This window comes from Capra hircus, chromosome 3 (assembly GCF_001704415.2).
Source record: "Capra hircus breed San Clemente chromosome 3, ASM170441v1, whole genome shotgun sequence".
Lineage (NCBI taxonomy): Eukaryota > Metazoa > Chordata > Mammalia > Artiodactyla > Bovidae > Capra > Capra hircus.
The window spans coordinates 14,048,743-14,069,359 of record NC_030810.1 but is presented as its reverse complement, the minus strand read 5'-3'; the positions used below and the strand labels follow the sequence as shown (position 1 = coordinate 14,069,359).

Here is a 20,617-nt window from a genome sequence, read left to right as displayed (position 1 = left end):
AGGCCTGGCGTGCCGAGATTCATGGGGTCGCAAAGAGTTGGACACAACTGAGCTGAACTGAACTGAACTGAAGTTCTAACAACAGAATTCTTATCATTTGACCTTTTCTTACTATCATAACCCTAACTGAAGGCTTCTCTTGTCCCTTGTCTCCCTTTGGAGCAGGAGGTACCCTCCCCACCTCCTCACCTCGATCTGCCTGTAGTCACAGATGGCCTTCACGGAAATGGTGCTCTTTAGCATGTGGTCAGGACTGCGTGGCTTTAGCTGAACAATGGATTTTGATCTCCCAACAAGACTGGCAACGGAACTCTTGGATTGTATAAGCTGCTCCTTTTCATCCTACAAAATGAGAAGAAAACCAAAGAGACATTAATGTTGCTCCTCGGGAGACTGAGTCAACAAAGAAAACTGAGTGCTCCACTCCCTCTGAGAACGTCACTTCTCGGTTAAGTAGGGATCCTTGGTGGAGCCATCTTAGAAAAACACAGGGATAAAGAAGACAGGAGGGGATGCTTCTGTCTGCTACCAAGTGCATTTATACTCAAATTTTGCAGCTTTCTCCCTGTGCAGTTTTCAATGAACCATAAAGCCACATGCAAAAGCAAATAATAAATAAATAAAACAAAATAAGAATTTCTAGCTGCCAAATACAGCTAACAAAGGATTTTGCCAAATAAGGTTCAGAGAACATGGAAGTTAAAAACAATGATAATAACTAGGTTGTGGTTGTTATTATTATTATTATTCAGTTTCTCACTGACAGAAGCCAGCTCTTGCCTCTCTGCTTAGGAGAAGTTACAGTTATGCTCTTTTAATTTTTTTCTTTTTTAAATAATGTTATCTCCCAAGCTCTATTAGAAATATTTTAGTTTCTTAGATTGAATCAAACTTTCTAGAGAAAGATCTTAGCTCTTCAACCAACAACCTATAAATCAAAGTTGTTGGTGAAGGTATTGTGATAAACAATTTAGGGTTTTTACCTTTCGGAGTCTTGCTGTGCTATATTTATATAAATTTGATTGATTTGAAAGAGATCTCATGCAAAATTGAAACTCTCAAGTCTCTGCAAACCCAATTTTCTTAAAAACTAATGAACTTCTTATCAACAAAATTGGTAGCAATCTACTACCAATTCCATTAGAGAGTAAAAGACAACTTTTATCTATTAACCAGAATGTTTCGAGATCATTTTGACTTATTAAAAAGTCCCCAGAAGAGGGCTTTCTTGGGATGGAAGTAGATGTGATGAGAGTAAAGAGTTAATAATGTTAAGAAATGCCATTAAAGAATTAAGAATATGCAAGTAGAGAAAAAGAAATGCTTAAACAAACTACCTGTGCCTGTCCCCGGGAGCATGATTGGAAGAAATACAACTTTAACTTATTAGTTAAGAGAGAGGAATGGAATATGTCAGGGAGACAGCCACACTGTTCCATTCTTGAGAGCTGGTCTACCCATTTCAGTTTCCTTGCAATAAAGATGTCAATTTCTGTCTAACCCATAGCCAAACATCTCAAGCTCCAGAGACCAAGTGCTCAGCGTGGTACAAGGTCTGAAAAGAACCAGAAGCCATGACAGATGCTCCCGAACCTGACGGACAAGCAGCGGAGCAGACCCAGGTGACTCCATGCCCCGATGACGCCGCCAACTCGATGCCCCTGACCTGGAGAGGAGGGAGCAGAGCAGCGACCCTCGAGAAGAGGAGATAGGACAACACCTGCAGAGGAGTTACCCTACGACAGGAAGGTACTCTGTGGGAGGGAGGAGATAATAGCCAAGGATTATTATATTCCTCCTTCATACTTGATGTGCCTCTGAGAGACATTCTAGAGACATCGGAAAAGTCAGGTCTTTACCCTTCATTCCAAATTAATTCAGTTCACAAATTCTTTGCTCAGGTGAAACCACTGAGCCTAAATTCATTCATAGCTTTACAATACCTGAAAGCATTTTTTTTCAATCAATTAATGTTCAAAAATTCCCAAGTCTCACCCACGCAAAAAAAAAAAAAAGAAGAAAATGACACTATTTGGGGTAATAATGGTTCTCTTACTTATAACTCGTTACTGAAATGTGAGACTCCCCTTGGCTTCTCACAAAGGAAAAGTAATTTCCCTATTAAATATATATTTCCATCTTAAGTTGAGATGTAGTTTGAGCCCCATCTTGTTAACTATATAATATATGCTTAGTAAGTAGTCTGCTGCTGACTTTCACTACCGACACCACTGAAGGAATAGTTCATTGGATAACATAAACTTGACTTGGATTAAATCCTGCATGCAAAACTATTTTTAAAAAGTTAATACTGCTACATAAATAAACTGGATAGATACTGTATTACATCTAAATAAGATATTAATGTTTCAAATATCTCATTGTTACCAAAAGAAAATTTGCAAAGCAGGAAAAAATTGGCTCAGGTCTAGTTCATTGGTATTTTACTTCTCTTTGCACAAGAGAGTGAAAAAGAATTTGGTGTCAGCTAATCCCATCAACCCTATTTTTCATGCTCTACACCCCATCTGTGGCTCCAACTACTGAATTAAAACAAGGAACAATGCAAAGAAACAGTGATGAACACCATGTGGCTCGGGGCACATGGCCAGGCCCTTACTTCAAGAGCATACCCTAAAGACTCTTATTAGCACCTTCTTTAAGAAAAGAGAAAAAGAACCACATTGATTAAACTCCAATCGAATGTGAGCCAAACTTTACAGCAATGATCCGCAGCCCTGGCGCTTTCAAGGATATGAACAGCAGCAGCTGACAGGTTTACTCTGCTTCCCAGAAGCAGGCATCCCACTGATGCAACACCCACCATGGAGTCCTGCAGCAGGTCCTCCAGGCGGGATAAGCTGGTGCTGTGGTCGCAGGAATACTTCCGTTTGATGGAATCTTGGAGGTTCCTCAAGAATGACTCCAGGTCTCGAGCATCACTGAAGAACTGCGGGGATAAGAGGGAAGGCCACCTGGTGTTCAGTGCATCATGATACCAAGATGGAGAAAGAACAACCCCACTGTGCCGGCTGATTAGATAGTCCTGGATCACAAAGGCCACGCCAGGGAAACAGCGGGGCTGGCTGCCACAAAGCCCACTGAACCCAATACAACAGATAATCCACGTCACCCTTCGAAAACCACTGCTCTTTCTCCTGTGTGCTGGCTAGTGACAGCACTTGACTGTCAGGTCTATTTCATGAAAAGCCTAGAGGTTGAGGGATCATGTGTTTCAGTTTACTGAAATGATTACAAAATGATCAGGAAGCTTATTTAATTAGTCAGCAAAAATCCAAAAGGTTCTGATATTTTACAGCCCCTTCCATCAGGAGGTGGATCTATTTTTATCCCCCAGCAAAGCCCTCCCCAAGCTGGGCTTGCTTTAGCCAATGGCACATTAATACATGTCACAGCAGAAAAAAGAACTTGTGCACCAGGACACGCTTTCTCTGGCTACTTGTGGAACACTGCTACTCTTTCCCACTCCAGTGGACTTTTTGTTTTCCTGCTACCTTCTACCTCTGAAGTCATTTTATTAACTGTCATGTGCCACTTGAGCCTCCAGGAAAATCAAAAACAGGCAGAAAAAAAATTTTTAAAGGATCCAGTAGGACAGCCTACTGGATGCTAGAGACTTGCATACTGACTTGTCACCCCAGTCTACTGTCTGACATGGAAGTGACACAATTCGGGACCAACCAGCGCGTCACCCAGGCAAGATGAGAAAAAATCTTCCGCTGATCCTAGCCCAAACCACCAAACCAGAGTCTCTCGAGCTGACTAATGGTCGTTGCTCTAAGCAACTAACTTTCGGGGTCGTGGTTTGCGCAGTAAAGGTTCACTGACACAGATGTGTTTTTAACCTCACCCATCCCATGTGCATGCTTGCAGGCACACGCCAGCACAGGCAATCACACTTACAGTCTCTTGCCTGAATGAAAAAAGGTATCCCCTCTGATGAAAACAGAGCCATCCTTTCTGATGCTCGTGTGCACACGCACGTGCACACACACACACACACACACACACACACACACACACACACACAGCCCAGGTACCTGAAAATAAGCAGTATTCTCTTTCAGGTGCTGCTCGACACACAAGCACAGCTGCTTCATCCACTGCAACTGGGACTGGACAGCGGCGCTGTAAGCCTGCAACGACCAGGTCACGGACAGAAGGGCAGGGGTTTAACAGGCCTGCCACATATGTGTGATGCACTCGTCCAGCTACACTTCCGCTAGTGCCAGAGGCCCACAGAGGATACATGAGATACTTGGCTGGCATCAGCTCAAAGCTCCCCACAAAAGAGAGGCCTGTCTTTTATCCAACATGGTTTTGTTAAAAGAGGTTACACAGAAAAGGCCTCTTCTACACTCAGTTGCAACTAAATGATGGGGGCAGCAAACCCCAGGCCTAAGTCAATCCCTCTGCTGCCTCTTCCCTGGCCACAGGCACCACACCCAAGAGGCAGGATGTCTAGACAGTTCTGTGAAAAAATACGGTTCAAGTCACTTTCCCCATGAAGTCAGGAGTTGACATCGCTTCTGGGGTTTCTCACAGTGTCCTCGTCAGGCTATTATCACAGCTCTCTGCGGTCGTTAGGGGGCTGGGGTGTCAAGGGAGAAGACCTAAGCTACATGATCCTTGATGCGTCCTCCAGGCCCCTCAGCAGAGCTAAGTCTTTGATGTGAACACTTGTATAATTGCAACCTCTGTGCACTTGACCCTCACACCCTCAAGTCACACGCACCTCCACGGTCTGCTTGGCCGGGTGGTTCTCAAGGGACAGTAGCTCGGCTGTATCTTGTAGAGACCGAAACACGTCCTGTTTCTCCTCTAGTTCCATTGTCAGCTCCTGAAAATTGAATTCAGCTTTATTCAATAGGTGCTATTAGGAAGGAGTAGAAATACGGAAAGGGCTGTGTTCCCTACCCTGCTTTACAGGAGCCCGCAACCCAAGGTTAGTGCCAAAATGAGAGGCATGAACGGTACGTGCCAGAGGATTTCAGGGAAGAGCAAAAATGCTGGAATCACTGGAGAATGAATCACAGCAGATACGGGACCTGAGCCAGATGTGAGTAAGCAGGGGAACACAGGAGAGGCTGGAGGCAAGAAAGGAGGGAAGGAGGCTGGAGGGGAGGGCTCGCGTTAGCGCCCACTGACACAGCGCTTGACCCACACAGCTGGCTGGCCGGCTCTAGGTTCTGTTAACACTTTAGGCCCCGGTCTAGAGGCCAGCTCTTCTGTGCTGCTGGGTACTGATCCTTGCTATCAGATTTGACCTTTTCTCCCTGATGCTCTCTGAGCACTTTCCTTATGTCTCTATCATAGCCTAAGTTTCGTTCTTACAGATTATTTACTCTATTACAGTATCATTTCTCCTTTACTTGAGAATAATCATACTTCAGAGAATTCAGAATTTATAAGAAGTCAAGAATACACTTCAGTTAAACAATATTAAGCCTTGTACTATATTCGCTCGCTAAATGTTACTTAGCCTTTTACACAACCCTTTGAAAGGTCACTATTATCCCATTTTACAGAGGTCCAAGGAGAGTAGATGACTTACCAAGGTCACAGAGCTAACAAGTAGAGGAATAAGAATTCCACTTAAGGTCTATCTCATTCCAAAGTCTATAACCTTGACCACAAAGTTAAATTGCTTCTAAAATGATTCAATTTGCAGACTGCTGCGCTCGTCACCCAAGACACTGCCTTTCTAACTACATTCCAAATAAATTCATTCTAGAGCTTGATTTCCCCTCTCTCCATATACACTTTCTCACAGGAACAGATATATTAAGCAGGGTCCCTATTCTACCTAGCAAAATGCAAATCCCCAAACCCAGGCTCTCCGACCAGCCCCTCTGGCTTCTTCCGCTGCTGTTACCAAATATGACAGGTCTGTTGTGCTAGACTCACAGAGAAGTAATTTTTCTTGGCTGAGATATTGGGATTGTTGTCACTCCAGTCATATGCTAGTTCCTCCTCCTCCTTCTCATTCAACCAGATCAACTCAGCTGTAGCTCTTGAGACAAATTTATGCAGGCTCTGAAGGTGCCTCATCCGGAAGCTAGAAGTTTCCTAGACAAAGAAAGGATTACAAGGTTAGACTGTCAGCCTTTCATCTATAGAATATAGCACATTTGACATCAAAGCAAAGAATAGCGGAGGAAATGAATTTAGCTTTGCTTTTTAAATCTCTGGGTGTTTCTCCTCAGTTTTAAATTTAGTACAAGTTTGGTATAGGACTCCCGTGTCAATCCTAGTTGGAAGTGAGAACATGCCAGGCCTGTGCGGGACTTCGTGGATAAAGAATGATCCTGGGCCGGTCATACTCTGCACAATCTTGAATATAAGAACGAAGAACAAACAGAAGAGGGGTCCCTGTCCTGTCAATCTCAAACTTTGTGTTTTGATGGCCACTGCTTTGGTGAAGCATAATAACTATGATAAGCTCTACTTCAAACTTTCTGGGGCAGTGGTTTCTAACCCAGGAAGAAAACTGAGAAAAACGTTATGATACATATGAACAACTGCACAGGAAACAATATAACCTAGTAAATAGAAAACCAAAACGGGCCCAAACCACGAGCCTTCTGAATTAGGGAACCATACGCTCCATGAACAGAATAAAACAGAGTTAGTCAAAACTCACCTTCAATTTACAATACTGTGTCTCCAGCTTTCCAAGAGTTTCAACATAACTGGTATGGAAATTTTGGGACATTTTTCCCTGATAAGAAAAGAATGAGATAAAAATATATTAGAGAAAAAGTAAACTATATCTATGGTATGCTTTCAACTATATAAATATTACGTCTGCACACTGACAGAGATTAGTCACTCTGAGAGTCAGCAGTTTGGACGGGGCATCTCTGGCTGAAATTTGACAGCTCAGAGCAGCACTGAGTGTGGGCAGCCTAGCAGAGGAAGACGCCTCACAGACCTCATGGTCTTCTGCTTCCAGCGATTCTGGGGGGTTTCTAAGCAAAACTATGCCTGCTGACTCCTCAAACTAGTCAGGTGCTTTGTGGAAGAGGAGATTTGGAATTTAAAATGGGAGAACACAAAAGAGTGAGGGAGAGGAGAGATCGAGGAAACAGTTTTGCTTACCAGCTCTCTACTGCACATAGATGGGCAGTGGAAGGAGCATAAATTTTTGGATCCAAGGGCCCGAGTTTGGAAACTGCATTCACTACTTACTAATTTTGACCTTAGCTTAGTGTCACTGTTCTTTTCAGTAAAAAGGGATTTGTAAAAAACACCTTTCCCACAAAGTTATGTCAAAAAAGCAAGAGATGATACTTCGTTTGCAAAAGGGGTTTGTGGTCGAGTTTCATGTACAGGGACCGCTACCCTGTACACTGCTCCGTCGCACAGCCACCCCAGCTACCCATAGCAGATTCTGAATGCTGCCTACCTCATATAGCCTGGCCTCTTTGACACTTGAGCCCAGTTCTTCCACGCTGGCATGGATGTGCTGCTGTGTCTCCAGCTGCAGCTCCACACTGGGCAGGTCATTGCCCCACTCTGCTCGCTCCAGTTTCATCTGGGAAAAAAAAAATATGAATATAATTTATTGCTAAGTTGGCAGAAGATGAAAACTGTCAGCATCAGTTTGGACAACGTGGCTGTGGAGAGGGGACCGGCAAAAAGGACATTTAAACCACCTCCCTCTTGGCCTCTTACAGGCAAAGTACGTTATGACGTACCCTCAAGGAGCTGGAGGATAAACCCCATCCCTAAAAGCAGCAACAGCAGCCTTCTGCTGCTGCATGATGGGAATACATCCCTGAATTTACCAACAAGAAAGGTGTCCCCATAGGCTGAAAGGCTTAACTTTACAGTTTAGGCATTTCCCTTTACGGAGTCTCTTCATTTCACAATCAGAATGGAGATAAGAAATAGATATCCACAAATACTAAGCTCCATTCATGTCATCAACTATTGGCGAATAGAAGGTAATTGTAAAAGAGCTTGTCTTTATTTGTTGGTACAGGGGGAACCTGTCATCAGAAGATGGGAAGAATTTCATAGAAAACAAAAGGGTTAGAGGGTGAGGACGATGCTGAACTTGAACCATTACCCTGGAATACATGTGAATACTGCCCCTTAGAACTGTGTCTTGCTTACACTTCAGAGCTGATACAAACACAACAGTGAAGCAGCAGCTCCTCTGCAATGAGGGAATTTGAGAAAAGATAACCAGGGTTTACAGACTCAGCAACTTCTCCCACCAGCTCCCACGGAGAACACAGTCAGCTGAAGGGAAGAGCTCCATGAAGGGCTTCAAATTAGAAAAGCCTGCGCATTTACGCCTTCCCGGGTGGCTCAGACAGTAAATAAAGTGTCTGCCTACAATGCAGGAGACCCAGGTTCGATCCCTGGGAAGATCCCCTGGAGAAGGAAATGGCAACCCACTCCAGTATTCTTGCCTGGAAAATCCCATGGACAGAGGAGCCTGGAGGCTACAGTCCGTGGGTCACAAAGAGTCGGACACGACTGAGTGACTTCACTTTCACTTTCATGCATTTAAGATGGGATTTGATGATTTGAACTGATCTTATTTCAAAATTTAATAGAGAAGGGGGCTTAGGAGCTAGGCAGCAGCGATAATTAAGGTAATCTATACAAGAGACACAGAGCAACCCGACACTCTTAGACAATTGCTGAGTTCAAGGAACCAGTGTGCTGCATAAGTATTTGGAATGTATACCCACCTGCATTTCTTCTACCCAAGACAGTAGTTCATACACAAATCGAAGATTTCCTTCATCTTCAGAGGAGGAGATAGACACAAGTTCGGCCCGAGTCATGGGCTTTCGGAACCAGGAGGTAGAAGAAGAATGGGTTCCTTTGGTTAAGGGTTCTGCCTTCAAATGAGTAGTGGTTAAAGTAGAGGGTGGAACCAACTCAAGGGACGTGAAGTGGCCCTTCCGGTACAAGTTCGTGCACTCTAGACGCAACGTGACCAGCTCATCCTGCAGACGCATGACCCTGAAATGGAAGAAGAGAAAGAAGACATTAAACTAATAATGTGCTTTTTAAGATAAAAATTTCCCTATACATTTGACAAAGATGAGGTAAAAATAAAGATGAGATCATCTTAGGGAAACTGTTTTTAAAAAGAAAAAGTGTCCTGTGAATGCAAGGTGGTGTTATGTGCATCTTCGTGGTGCAGAGTCATCTTTGAGGCAAGTGCCAAGTTAGTGTTAACTGGAGGGAAGCAAATCAGAACCAGTGTCTACAACTCCTGGATGATACAACAGAATAAACCATGAACTAAGGGGTCAAAAGATGTAGCTCTCAGTCTCAGGTATGTACATAGATCCTCATCCCCTCCATATGTGTTGGGTTCCTCCTCTATGAAAATTTACACCGAATCGCTCGAGCAGTTCTAAAGCAGATGTAGTACCACAGTGCTGCAGGCCCCTCTGAAATATGTGGGGATGTTATAAGATGCCATACACAAAGATTAGGGAATCCTTCAGGTACTTAGTGGGCAGGGCCTAGAATAAAGGAAACCTGCTTCTACCATGAGAATTTTCCTGCCTCAAATACCTGTAGCATCCCTACTGAGATACTGATCTCTAATGCCCAGGCTGTAGGATTCAGTGCCTGGCTCTCAATATTTGAGAACCAGTAGTGATCAGGCCCTCTGTTTGAGTCCCACGTTGCTCACCTAAAAGCCAGCTCTTCTAGCTGGTAGTAGTTCTCATCTCGTAGGATTTGGAGATCCACCTGCAGCTGTCTGATGAGACCTTCACACTCCTGAATGTACATGGTGACGTCTGACTCACACTGCACCGGCTGCCCTGACTCCAGGTGAGCAGCATCCTGAGAGAGAAAGGGAGAGTAAGAGGGGGGACAGCTCCCCTGCTCTCACCCACTTGGACCCAGGGAGCCAAGGAGTCCACTGCAATTCCAAGACAAACGAAGCTGGATCCCTCCACTGTTGACTTAAACCATCACAGCACAGGATGAGGGGTGACGTGAACATGTGAGATAAAGCAGTCAGACTTACCGCCTGCAGCGTGTTTTTAGCTAGCGTCAGTTTCTCTTCACAGTTCAAAGCACCATTCTGGATTTTGTTTGCAATCTGTAGCAGCAATTCCAGCCTAAAATAAGGTGAAAACCAGAGTCAAGGGCAGGGCTCAAAGCGGCCCAGTAAGGGATGCCAGATCCCCTCCAGACTCTGGACCCACCTCTCTACAGCTGGCCGAAGTGATTTCTCTCGCTCCAGCATCTCAATGATGAGTTTTCCCCACTCTTCTTCCACATCATTAGGGTGATAACCTTGAGGCAGTTTAATTCGGCCAAATTCAATCCATACCTTAAAAAAAAACAACAAAAAAAAACACAGAGATACTCTTTTAGTCCAAAAACACAGCCATGCTCTCAGGCCCCAGTTTTAATTTATGCCTTGTCCATCACTTCCTGCTTTTTTGCCTAGCCATTCAGCAATTTTTCCCACTGTCTAATAAGAGATGACAAGTGAATATTTTAGCAGTACTTCACCTTCAGGTGAGAACAAAAAAAATCACCTCTAAAATAGGGACCACTTGCTTGAAATCCTTCCATTTCTTACACATTTTCCATAAATCCTCCTGTCCTCCCTATCCCCACTGTGGAAATGCCCATCTCCGCAACTTCAAATTCTCTAGGAATCAAAATGTGAAGGGAAGCCTCTTTTCTCTCTTTCTTTCTGAGAGAAAGAATTGGTCTTCCCCTGAGAAATAGGAAAACATTCACAAAACTCCGGATTTCTGAATGAATATGTAACACTTTCCAATAGGCCCTTTGAAAAACAGCGATGGCAGATGCTTCCCCTTTACCGTAAACTCGCACGAGCAGCCCGAGAGTGATGCTCGACTTGTCACCCTGAGAATATCGCTATTAACGAAGGCTTGGAAGAAGATGCAGGGAACAAAGTAACAAAGGGCCTGCCAGCAAACCCCAGGTCTCAGCAAAGGATAAGCTTCCTTACCTCTAATAATTTATATAATTCCTCGATTCTTCCTTTTTCTCTCTCCTTGGCCAGAATTTCTGTTTCTTTGAAGTGTATGTACTGATTATAAAGTGCCTACAAAATCAATATTTGGTGAATGAATGCAAGCATCCCAGTTTTCATACCACCTCACCCAGGAGCCAGCAGCAACAGGCTCTGAGACTTACTCCCCAGAGTGAATTTATGAAAAATGATTTAAGTCTATAACTTTACCTTTAGTTCAACAGGGTTCTGGGGAAAGGATTTATCTGACATCAGTATTGTGTGCTGTTTGATCCAGGGAATGAGGGAGTCCACTCGGCTTTGGTATTCTTGCCACCTGGCATCCACTTCCTATTGCCAAAAGGTAGACACCACACACACCCTGATTAGCAGTGTGCAAGCCAAGCTCAGGAGAAATTAGCTCAGGCCACCCCAAACCTCATAAAGCCCTTTCCTTTAATTACTGACACAGACACAGCCGCTCAGTTTAACACTCAGAGTCCCAGTTTCAAAGCTCCTCAAGGACTCTCAAGATGGGATTCAATTTCCTGACACCTAGAATAGCCTATGCTGGACACTACAAAATTAGCACCATCTACATTCATTCCCCTGGACCAAGGACAATAGCCATGTATAAAGATGATGTGGATTCAGTCTGCTCTGTACAAAAGTGCTCTGTACACACTGAGTGCTGAAGAAACATAGTCTAATCAATACACTCCACCCAAAGCAATCAGAGCCAGAAGGTATTTTAGGAAAATGTTCTTTTACCGTAGCACTGATCCCTTCTCCACCCTCAGGGACTTTAGGGAAGGCATCATAAATTGAGGACACATAAGTGATTACAGACTTCTCATCTGGAGATGGCACATCCACATCTGAGAGACAAAGGGCAAGAAATCTGTTAGAACAACAGAACCCACTGGGGAAGAAATAATGAAAGTATGTCAAACACCGCCAACCCCAGTCAGCTCTCACCTTCTGCATCCAGTAACCGGGTGACCCCTAGTCTTTCCGCTACTTCAAATGCCTGTTCCAGATTCTCTCGGTTGCTCTGGATCTGTACCCTCTCCATATCTACCAGATCAGGTCTGCAAAAGTCCACCAAGACATATGAAATGCCCCTAGCTATAGGCACACGGGAATTCATACAAAGAAACCCTCTTAAAAGTACTCAAAGCTGAAAAATACTGGATGAGTTAGAGAGAAAGCAAGAGGTTTACAGGAGCACTAGTCACCTTGTTAATCACATTCCAGGAACCCAGGGCTCCCTAATTCTAAACTTACAGGACAGTAGGTTTGCTGGATTTCAAGGGAAAGGTACCGATTTTCCCAACGCATGGTTACGACCACTAGGAGTACAATAATATTGATCTTTGTCATTCAAAATTCCTATTTTCCTCACCCACTCCAAGCAAGTCCCCACTTCATGCCCTTTGTAATTGTTATTTCCTCCAAGTGAATCACGAGGACCCTGGAGGCCAGCACGGCCCACTCCTCATCCATGACTCTGTTCCAACATCCGCATCAGAGAGGCCACCGCTGACCACCCTGCCCAAAACATCACAACCCCCATCACTCTCTTCCCTCCACTGCCCTCACCCCTGTATGACAGCACACACTTATGTGTTTATTGCCTATTTTCCCCATTGAAAAGTAAGCTCTATGAGGGGAAGAATTTAGCTGCTTTCTTCACTGCTATACTAGCCCAGTGCTTAGAAGAGCAGGACTTCAGTACGTATTCCTTTTTTAAATAAAACAAATGAATCAGAGCCTGGATTGTCAGCCGAGAGGAAATGTGGCATTATAGCTAATTACAAGAAAGAGATGAGAAGCAGCCTCTCCAGGCCCCCGAGGCGCCACTGCATTTACCTGTATCGGTGGATAAGTGCATTGAACATCTTCCCATCACTCCAGCAGGAGGAAAAGTTGGTGCATTTGATTCCTGTGTAACCAGCTGTCACCTTCTGGGTCCACAGGAGCAGTTTCTCCTTAGCTGACATGTCCCCTGACTCTCCACTAATGTAGATGTCAGAGATCTGTCAAAAGATAGGACATGAAATAATTTAAGATAAATGAGATGGAGCCTTTTAATCTTCTCTTCATACATGATGACTCTTAGAAGGAGATCCAAGGCTGGCATCACTTCAGATGAAAACTCCCAACATATACTCATTCTGTCTGGTAGTCAAAGAAATGCAAATTAAAGCTATGAGAGGACATTTTTTCCACCTGTCAAATTAGGAGAGTTTTTATTTTTTAATGATACTGGTCAGTATTGGAGAGAATATCTAAAATTGGGTATTCTCATGATATTGCCACTAGTGGGAGTATAAAGGGCATAAGCTGCCTCTGGAGGACAGTTTTTAAATAAGTCTTGAAATAGACATATACCTGATAGAAAGTTATCAGAGAAATGTGCAAAAAAATTTACACACAAATGTTTATCAAGACCAAATGAAAGATAACAAAAGAAAAACAAACAACTGGGACTACATCAAACTAAAAGACTCCTGCACAGCAAAGGGGACCGTCAACAAAATGAAGAGGCAACCTATAGGATGGAAGAAAGCATTTATAAATCCTATGCCTGATAAAAGATTAATCTCTAAAACATGAACCCACTGAATTCCATAGCAAAGAACCAAACCACCCAATTTAAAACTGGACAGAATATCCGACTGGACATGTCTCTAAAGAGAACATACAAAAGTTGCATGAAAAGGTAGTCAACATCACTGCTCACTAGGGAAATGCAAAATAACACCATAATGAGCTATCACTCCACACCTACTAGAATGGCGGTCATCAGAAACAAGGAAACAAAGTGTTCAAACAAGGTAACAAGTGTGGGTAAAAATGTGCTGCAAAAGGAATCCTGTGCACTCATGGTGGGAATATAAATTGGTGCAATCATTCTGGAAAACAGTATAGTGGTTCCAAACAGAACTACCCTATGATCCAGCAATCTTGTTCTGGGTACATGCTGTGAAAGTCAAAGGTACTCAGCCGTGTCTGACTCTTTGCGACCCACAGACTACACAGTCCATGGAATTCTCCAGGCCAGAATACTGGAGTGGGTAGCCTTTCCCTTCTCCAGGGGATTTTCCCAACCCAGGGATCGAACCCAGGTCTCCTGCATCGCAGGCAGATTCTTTACCATCTGAGCCATCAGGGAAGCCCAAGAATACTGAAGTGGATAGCCTATCCCATCTCCTGTGGATCTTTCCGAACCAAGAATTGAACCAGGGTCTCCTAAACTGCAGGCAGATTCTTTAAAAGCTGAGCTATCAGGGAAGTTGAGGATACATCCAAGGGAAATGAAAACAGGACATCGAAGAGGTATCAGCACTCCCATGTTCACTGCAGCACTATTCACAATAGCCAAGACAGAGGAACAACCTAAGTGTTCCTCAAGAGACAGATGGATGAAGATGTGCCACATACAATAAAATATTATTCAGCTATGAAAAAGGAAACCCTGCCATTTGTGACAACATGGGGAAACTTGAAGGCATTACGTTAAGCAAAATAAGCCGAAGACAAATACTGCATGATGTCACTTTAAATGTGGAATCTAAAAAAAAAAAAAAATCAAAGCCATAGAAACAGAAAGTATAGCACAGTGGTTGCCTGTGGGTTGGGAGAAATAGGAAGAGGATAGAAAAAGGGTACAAACCTTTAGCTGTAAGCTGAATAAGGCCTGAGGATCTAATGTGAAACACAGGTGTCTACAGTGGAAAATACTGTATTGTATAACTGAAATTTGAAAAGTGAGTAGAACTTAAATGTTCTCACACACACATACACACACACACACACACACATACATGTGAGGTGATGGATGTTAGCTAACTAGATGGTGGGAAACCTTTCTCAGTATACACATACAGGCACATAAGCACATATACTGTAGGTTTGGTTCCAGGCCACAGCAATAGAGGAGATGTCAATCACAATAAAATGAGTCACACGCATTTTTGGTTCCCAGTACACATAAAAGTTATGTTTATACTATACTATATTACATGCGCAATAGCATATGTCTTAAAAAACAATGTATATACCTTAATTTAAAAAATACTTTATTGCTAAAAAAAGCTATGATCTGAGCTTTCAGCAAATTGTAATCTTTTGCTTATGAAGTGTTTCAAATATAAGAATCAACAAAATGTGGAACAGAGACACGAGGTAAGCAAATGTTATTGGAAAAATGATACCAGCAGTCTTGCTCAATGCATGGCCGCCACAAACCTTCAGTTTGGGAAAAAAAAAAAAAAAAAATAGTATCTGTAAAGCACAACAATTGTCTGAATATCAAATCACCATGATGTTCACTGTAAATATGTCACAGTTTTGTCAATTATACTTTAATAAGGCTGAAACTTTTTTCAAATGCTTATCAAAATATGATAAATATTTTACAGCAAAATGTTATAAAGATCTCAAACTCCAATGAGGAATTGATTAGTCACAAATTACAACACATACACAAGGCAGAATTCTTTACAGCACTTAAAAAGGTATGCTTTAGTTTAAAAAAAACAAACAAACAGAAGAAGTAGTAATTGATGAGGAAAAAGTAAATTAATGAGATGAAGTAAAGTAAAATAAAAAATGTGTTGTCAGATAAACTGGTTGCCTTTGCTAAGTCTTCCTTGAGTAAAAAGACTCAGATATTTTTACCATATAAAGTTTGCTGATTTTATTACCAATAAAAAAAAAAATCTTACTTACGGGGAAAAAAGGTATGCTTTATAAAATGTTAGTAACAGGAAAATAACCACCATATTTTATAAAAAGAAAAAGAAGGGGGCTTCCCTGTTGGTCTAGTGGTTAGACACTGAGCTCCCAATGCAGGGGGCATGGGTTTGATCCCTGGTCAGGGAACCAAGATCCTGTATGCCACATGGTGTGACCAATAAACTAAAGAAAAAAATTTTAAGACTAAAAAACAAAAAAGAAAAATACAAACAAAATAATAAATAATAATAGTGATTTTACATTAAAAATATAATACATAGTTAACTAACAGTCATATATATGCATAATGTATGTGATAGATACATGTATGTATATATATATATATATATACACACACCAAATTAGTAATCATAGTTCTAGCTAAGTGATAGCATTACAGATGATTTTTATATTTCCCAAACTTTCTACATTATGTATATTTTTATATTTAGGAAAAAAGTTATTTTAAGAAACCTCCAAAATCTAGCACAGGACCTACTTTAGAGAGATGGCAGTCTTGAGAGAGGAGAAAAGTACATGCCTTTGATTCCACACAGGCCTAGGTCTGAATCTCAATTTCACCAGCTGTAAGTTGGACCTCAGTTTATGACATCTGTAAAGTGGGAATCACACCTATTACCTTTTCAGGATTATGTACCTAGACCAAACACAAGGCTAAATTCAACAAATAAGTGTTCCCTCTCTCTTCCTTGAATAAATAGGGGTCTTCCTTCAGTTATTGCTGGCCTAACTCCCACAGCACTGATATCTAGATCATCAGTTAAGTGTTATCTTGTATCACTGGCTAATATTTAATACGTTTTTATTATCTAATATGCGCTTCCCTGGTAGCTCAGCTGATAAAGAAACCACCTGCAATGCAGGAGACCTGGGTTCAGTTCCTGGGTTGGGTGGATCCCCTGGAGGAGGACACAGTAACCCATTCCAATATCCTTGTCTGGAGAATCCCCATGGACAGAGGAGCCTGGTGGGCTACAGTCCATGGGGTCTCGAAGAGTCAGACACGACTGAGCAACTAAGCATAGCACAGCACATTATCTAATATCTCCTTGAGAGCAGGTTTCCTAAGGTGCAGATACTACATCTGAACTATCAGAACGATTTAAAACCACAGCAGCTGCTATGAAGGAGAGCTCCCTAACACAGAATATGTCCCAGCAGATGCCTGGATACTATAGAAGAAATAACCTCCAGATCTGAGACTCAGTGATCAGGGCTGTTTTCATATTATCACCCATTGCACCTAGTGTTGTGCTAATCTATAATGGACACTTAAAGTGCTTTAATTAATAATCACTTGGTTAATAAACAATGTGTATACGAGTCACTCAGTCATGCCCGACTCTTTGAGATGCCATGGACTGTAGCCAGCCAGGCTCCTCTGTCCATGGGCTTTCTCTGGGTAAGAATACCAGAGTGGGTTGCCATATCCTTCTCCAGGGCATCTTTCTGTCCCAGGAATCGAACCTGGGTTTCCTGCATTGCAGGCAGATTCTTTACTATCTGAGCCACCAGGGAAGCCCAGTAATAAACAATAAAAATAAACAAATAAAATATATTTGGGGATAAGACCCACCTAGAATCATGAGACATATTACTTTTCTGACAGGAAACTTACTCAGCAAATAATGTATAGTGTATTATCAAACAAGCCAAGGACCCAGTAATGGATTGTGTTGCCCAGGCCATCATCCTGAGAGTCCAGTGTAAACAGCCTCCCACCAGTACCAATTCCCTGCTAGTGCTCCTCCACAACATTCCTAACTGTTTATTTCAATAGCTAAATGACACCCACTCTGACATATCCCAGTTCTTCCACTGTAGCGTTTCACACACACATCAAAGCAAAATATTGCTGGGAACAGGAAATAGATTTGTTGATGTGAAAAGGGACAGAATTTGAATAAGCAAAATGAAATGTGAGAATCTGGGTTCTTTACCCTAAAAAGCAATTCCCGTTAGTCAACTGATACTGTATATCCACAGTATCACAGTCAGTATCTCTGATGGCATCTCCTGTCTGCCAATCACACTATCTTTGTATATTGTATTGGAAACAGTTCAATGAACAGCTGTACTTCAGACTTTCCACACAGCTATAATGAGACAGGGAAATGTTTAGATCCCTCAGGGAAAGGAAAAATACCCTGTTTGGATTAGGGCCTTCCTAGATTGTGAGCTGGATGAGAAAAACGGGATTATCATCATAATAATCTCAGTGATTAAATTTGGCTTTTGTCCATCTCTTCACGTATTATTCACATGTGATTGCAGTGCTATCCTCTGAGCTATGTAGAAGCTTTTACCTTCATCTCCCAAATGGAGAATTTTAGCTTCAGAGCCAGGGAGCTTTCTCCCTCATCTGGATGTTTAAAAGGAACCATTTGGGAAAAGGGGACAGCCTCATTACCACCTCAGAGACTAAGCTCATCTACCTGAATTCTCTTTCAACACACACTTCCCACAGCTTGATTAATTCCTTCTCTGAAGCATGTCTAGCAACTGAATATGCTCCTAACAAGATCAGTAAAGAATCTGCCTGCAATATGGGAGACCTGGGATGATCCCTGGGTCATGAAGATCCCCTGGAGAAGGAAATGGCAACCCTTTCCAGTTTTCTTACCTGGAGAATTCCACGGACAGAGAAGCCTGGTGTGCTATAGTCCATGGGGTTGCAAAGAGCTGGACATGACTGAGAGACTAACACACACGCAAATCAACAAGTATTGACTGAACAGCATCTCATTTGTGCTTCACACTATGGCAGACACCATACATCAGGAGGAGGGAGAAGAACAAAAAAAGTCAAACACCATGTGCTCATTCTGCTGTTACTTCTTGAGCAAAGATTATGTCCTAGCAGCTGTGTTCAAGTTCTTGGTATCTCGAGACAAAAGCACAACCTTGGGCCTCAAGCTCAAACAGTTTAGTAGGGAAGACGACAGCAGGCCGAGAGAGCAATGCTGTGACAGGTAAGCAAGTAACCCAAACAGGCAGCACCAAAGAACTTGACAGAGGCAACCAGACAGCATCTACGCTGAAATTTAAGACCCAAGTAGGAGTAAGCCAGATGAAAAAGGGGAAACAGAAAACCAGACATGCTTGCTCTGAAAGAACTCAGTTGAGACATGCCATATCTCAGGCTAAAATAAGGCTACTCCAAACAGCAGGCAGTCCCAAATCTCCCCAAATGACAACAGACAGATGGAAGAGAGAACTGGAGAAAGGAAAGCTCTGTGGCCCCACGAATACCTAAACTTTTAGAAACTTATTTACACATATATCCATATTTAAAATAATCCACTTATTTACAAAACAGAAAGATTCACAGACATAGGAAACAAGCTTACAGTTATCAAAGTGGAAGGAGGGGATAAATTAGGAGCTTGGGATTAGCAGATACAAGCAACTATATATAAAACAGACCAAGTTCTACCATGTAACACAGGGAACCATACTCAATATTTTGTAACAAACCACAATGGAAAAGGAAGTAAAAACAGAAGACATATATGAGTCACTTTACTATACACCAGAAGCCAACACAAATCAACTACACTTCAAGTTTTAAAAATGAGCAGCATGTCTAATGCATTAATTTGGTATTCATGCTTATTTTTACCTTTACATTTCATAAAATCATGTTATTCAGAGTCTTCACAGGCATTCTTACACAGTATTTTTCATAAAAAAAAGGTACTTCAAAAAATAACAAAGCTACTATTTGGGTGCATTTTCAAGAAAACATCATCTACATTCCTTTCTAAGATTTCTGAGATACAAGAGCACTTGTCTGAATCCATGCTGTCTGTGTAAATTTCAACCCCAGCCACAAGAATCCAATTGTGTAATACTGGTTTTTTTCCATTCGTTCTATTGCTATTTATGATTTCCATAATGTGATCACTTGCTGTGTGTGTGTGTGCTTTTATAAGTGATGTGGGTGATGTTTTGAAAGGTTTGGGGGCGTCCCTGGTGGTCCAGTGGCTAAGATTCCACGCTCCCCCTGCAGGAGGTGCCGTTTGATCCCTGGTTGGGGAACTAGGGTCCCATGCACTATGCAGCACGGCTAAAAAAAAATGCTTTTAATTTAAAAAAATAAAGTTTTAAAAAATATGATTAAACACATACAATTGCTACATTCAACACTTCAACTTAGGTTATATTCTTAAGAACAATAGCTAAAACTTTCTTAGATTTTTGGTTACTCTTTTCTTCTTTGTGGCCATGTGGCTTGTAAGATCTTAGTTTTCCAACCAGGGATCAAAACCAGGCCTCCTGATTGGAAGCACAGAGTCCTAATCCCTGGACTGCCAGAGAATTTCCTCAGTTACTCTTTTCATTGAACAAATTTTGTTAATTGATCTCTACAAAAACTGGTATCCAATGAATTAGCAGATTCATTAATCCTTTTTCATGAACTGACTATAATTTCACTGGGAGCCCAATAACAAGAAAGACTTTATTTTAAAAAATCCAATACAAAGAGAATCCGCCCCGTCCCCCTTTTTTTGAAGGCTACTATCTGAAGGAAAAAACTTCACCTTATATTTAGGCATATGTGGTAAAATCACAGGAAAGAGTTTCACATAATTTAAGGCCCCAAAAGAGGAACAATAATATAGTAAATAGGGACTTCCCTGGTAGTCAGTGGTTAAAATGCCACACTCCCAATGTAGGGGACCTGGGTTCAATCCCTGCTCAGGGAACTAGATCCCAGATGCTGCCACCAAGAGTCCACATGCTCTATCTAAAGATCCTGTATGCTGCTATGAATAATGAAGGTCCCACATGCCGCAATGCCTACTGCATGCTAAGTCCCTCCAGTCGTGTCCAGCTCTTTGTGACCCCATG

The 20,617-nt window shown here is 42.2% G+C and overlaps 1 protein-coding gene across 11 annotated transcripts in view; it reads right to left on the bottom strand.

The window, feature by feature from the left end:
• The window catches only part of LOC102169353 (microtubule-actin cross-linking factor 1), a 340,864-nt gene that overhangs the window by 149,503 nt on the left and 170,744 nt on the right, over positions 1-20,617 (bottom strand). For all 11 annotated transcript variants that reach the window (XM_018042111.1, XM_018042104.1, XM_013962976.2 and 8 more), the window contains 16 exons: positions 12,872-13,038; positions 11,978-12,090; positions 11,771-11,877; positions 11,231-11,350; positions 10,997-11,092; positions 10,215-10,342; positions 10,034-10,127; positions 9,692-9,846; positions 8,730-9,006; positions 7,430-7,558; positions 6,665-6,742; positions 5,929-6,090; positions 4,757-4,861; positions 4,062-4,157; positions 2,825-2,950; positions 190-342 (listed from right to left, as the gene is read on the bottom strand). In XM_018042111.1, the coding sequence (XP_017897600.1) occupies positions 190-342; positions 2,825-2,950; positions 4,062-4,157; positions 4,757-4,861; positions 5,929-6,090; positions 6,665-6,742; positions 7,430-7,558; positions 8,730-9,006; positions 9,692-9,846; positions 10,034-10,127; positions 10,215-10,342; positions 10,997-11,092; positions 11,231-11,350; positions 11,771-11,877; positions 11,978-12,090; positions 12,872-13,038 (2,106 nt within the window). The remainder of the gene's footprint in view (positions 1-189; positions 343-2,824; positions 2,951-4,061; positions 4,158-4,756; positions 4,862-5,928; positions 6,091-6,664; positions 6,743-7,429; positions 7,559-8,729; positions 9,007-9,691; positions 9,847-10,033; positions 10,128-10,214; positions 10,343-10,996; positions 11,093-11,230; positions 11,351-11,770; positions 11,878-11,977; positions 12,091-12,871; positions 13,039-20,617) is intronic.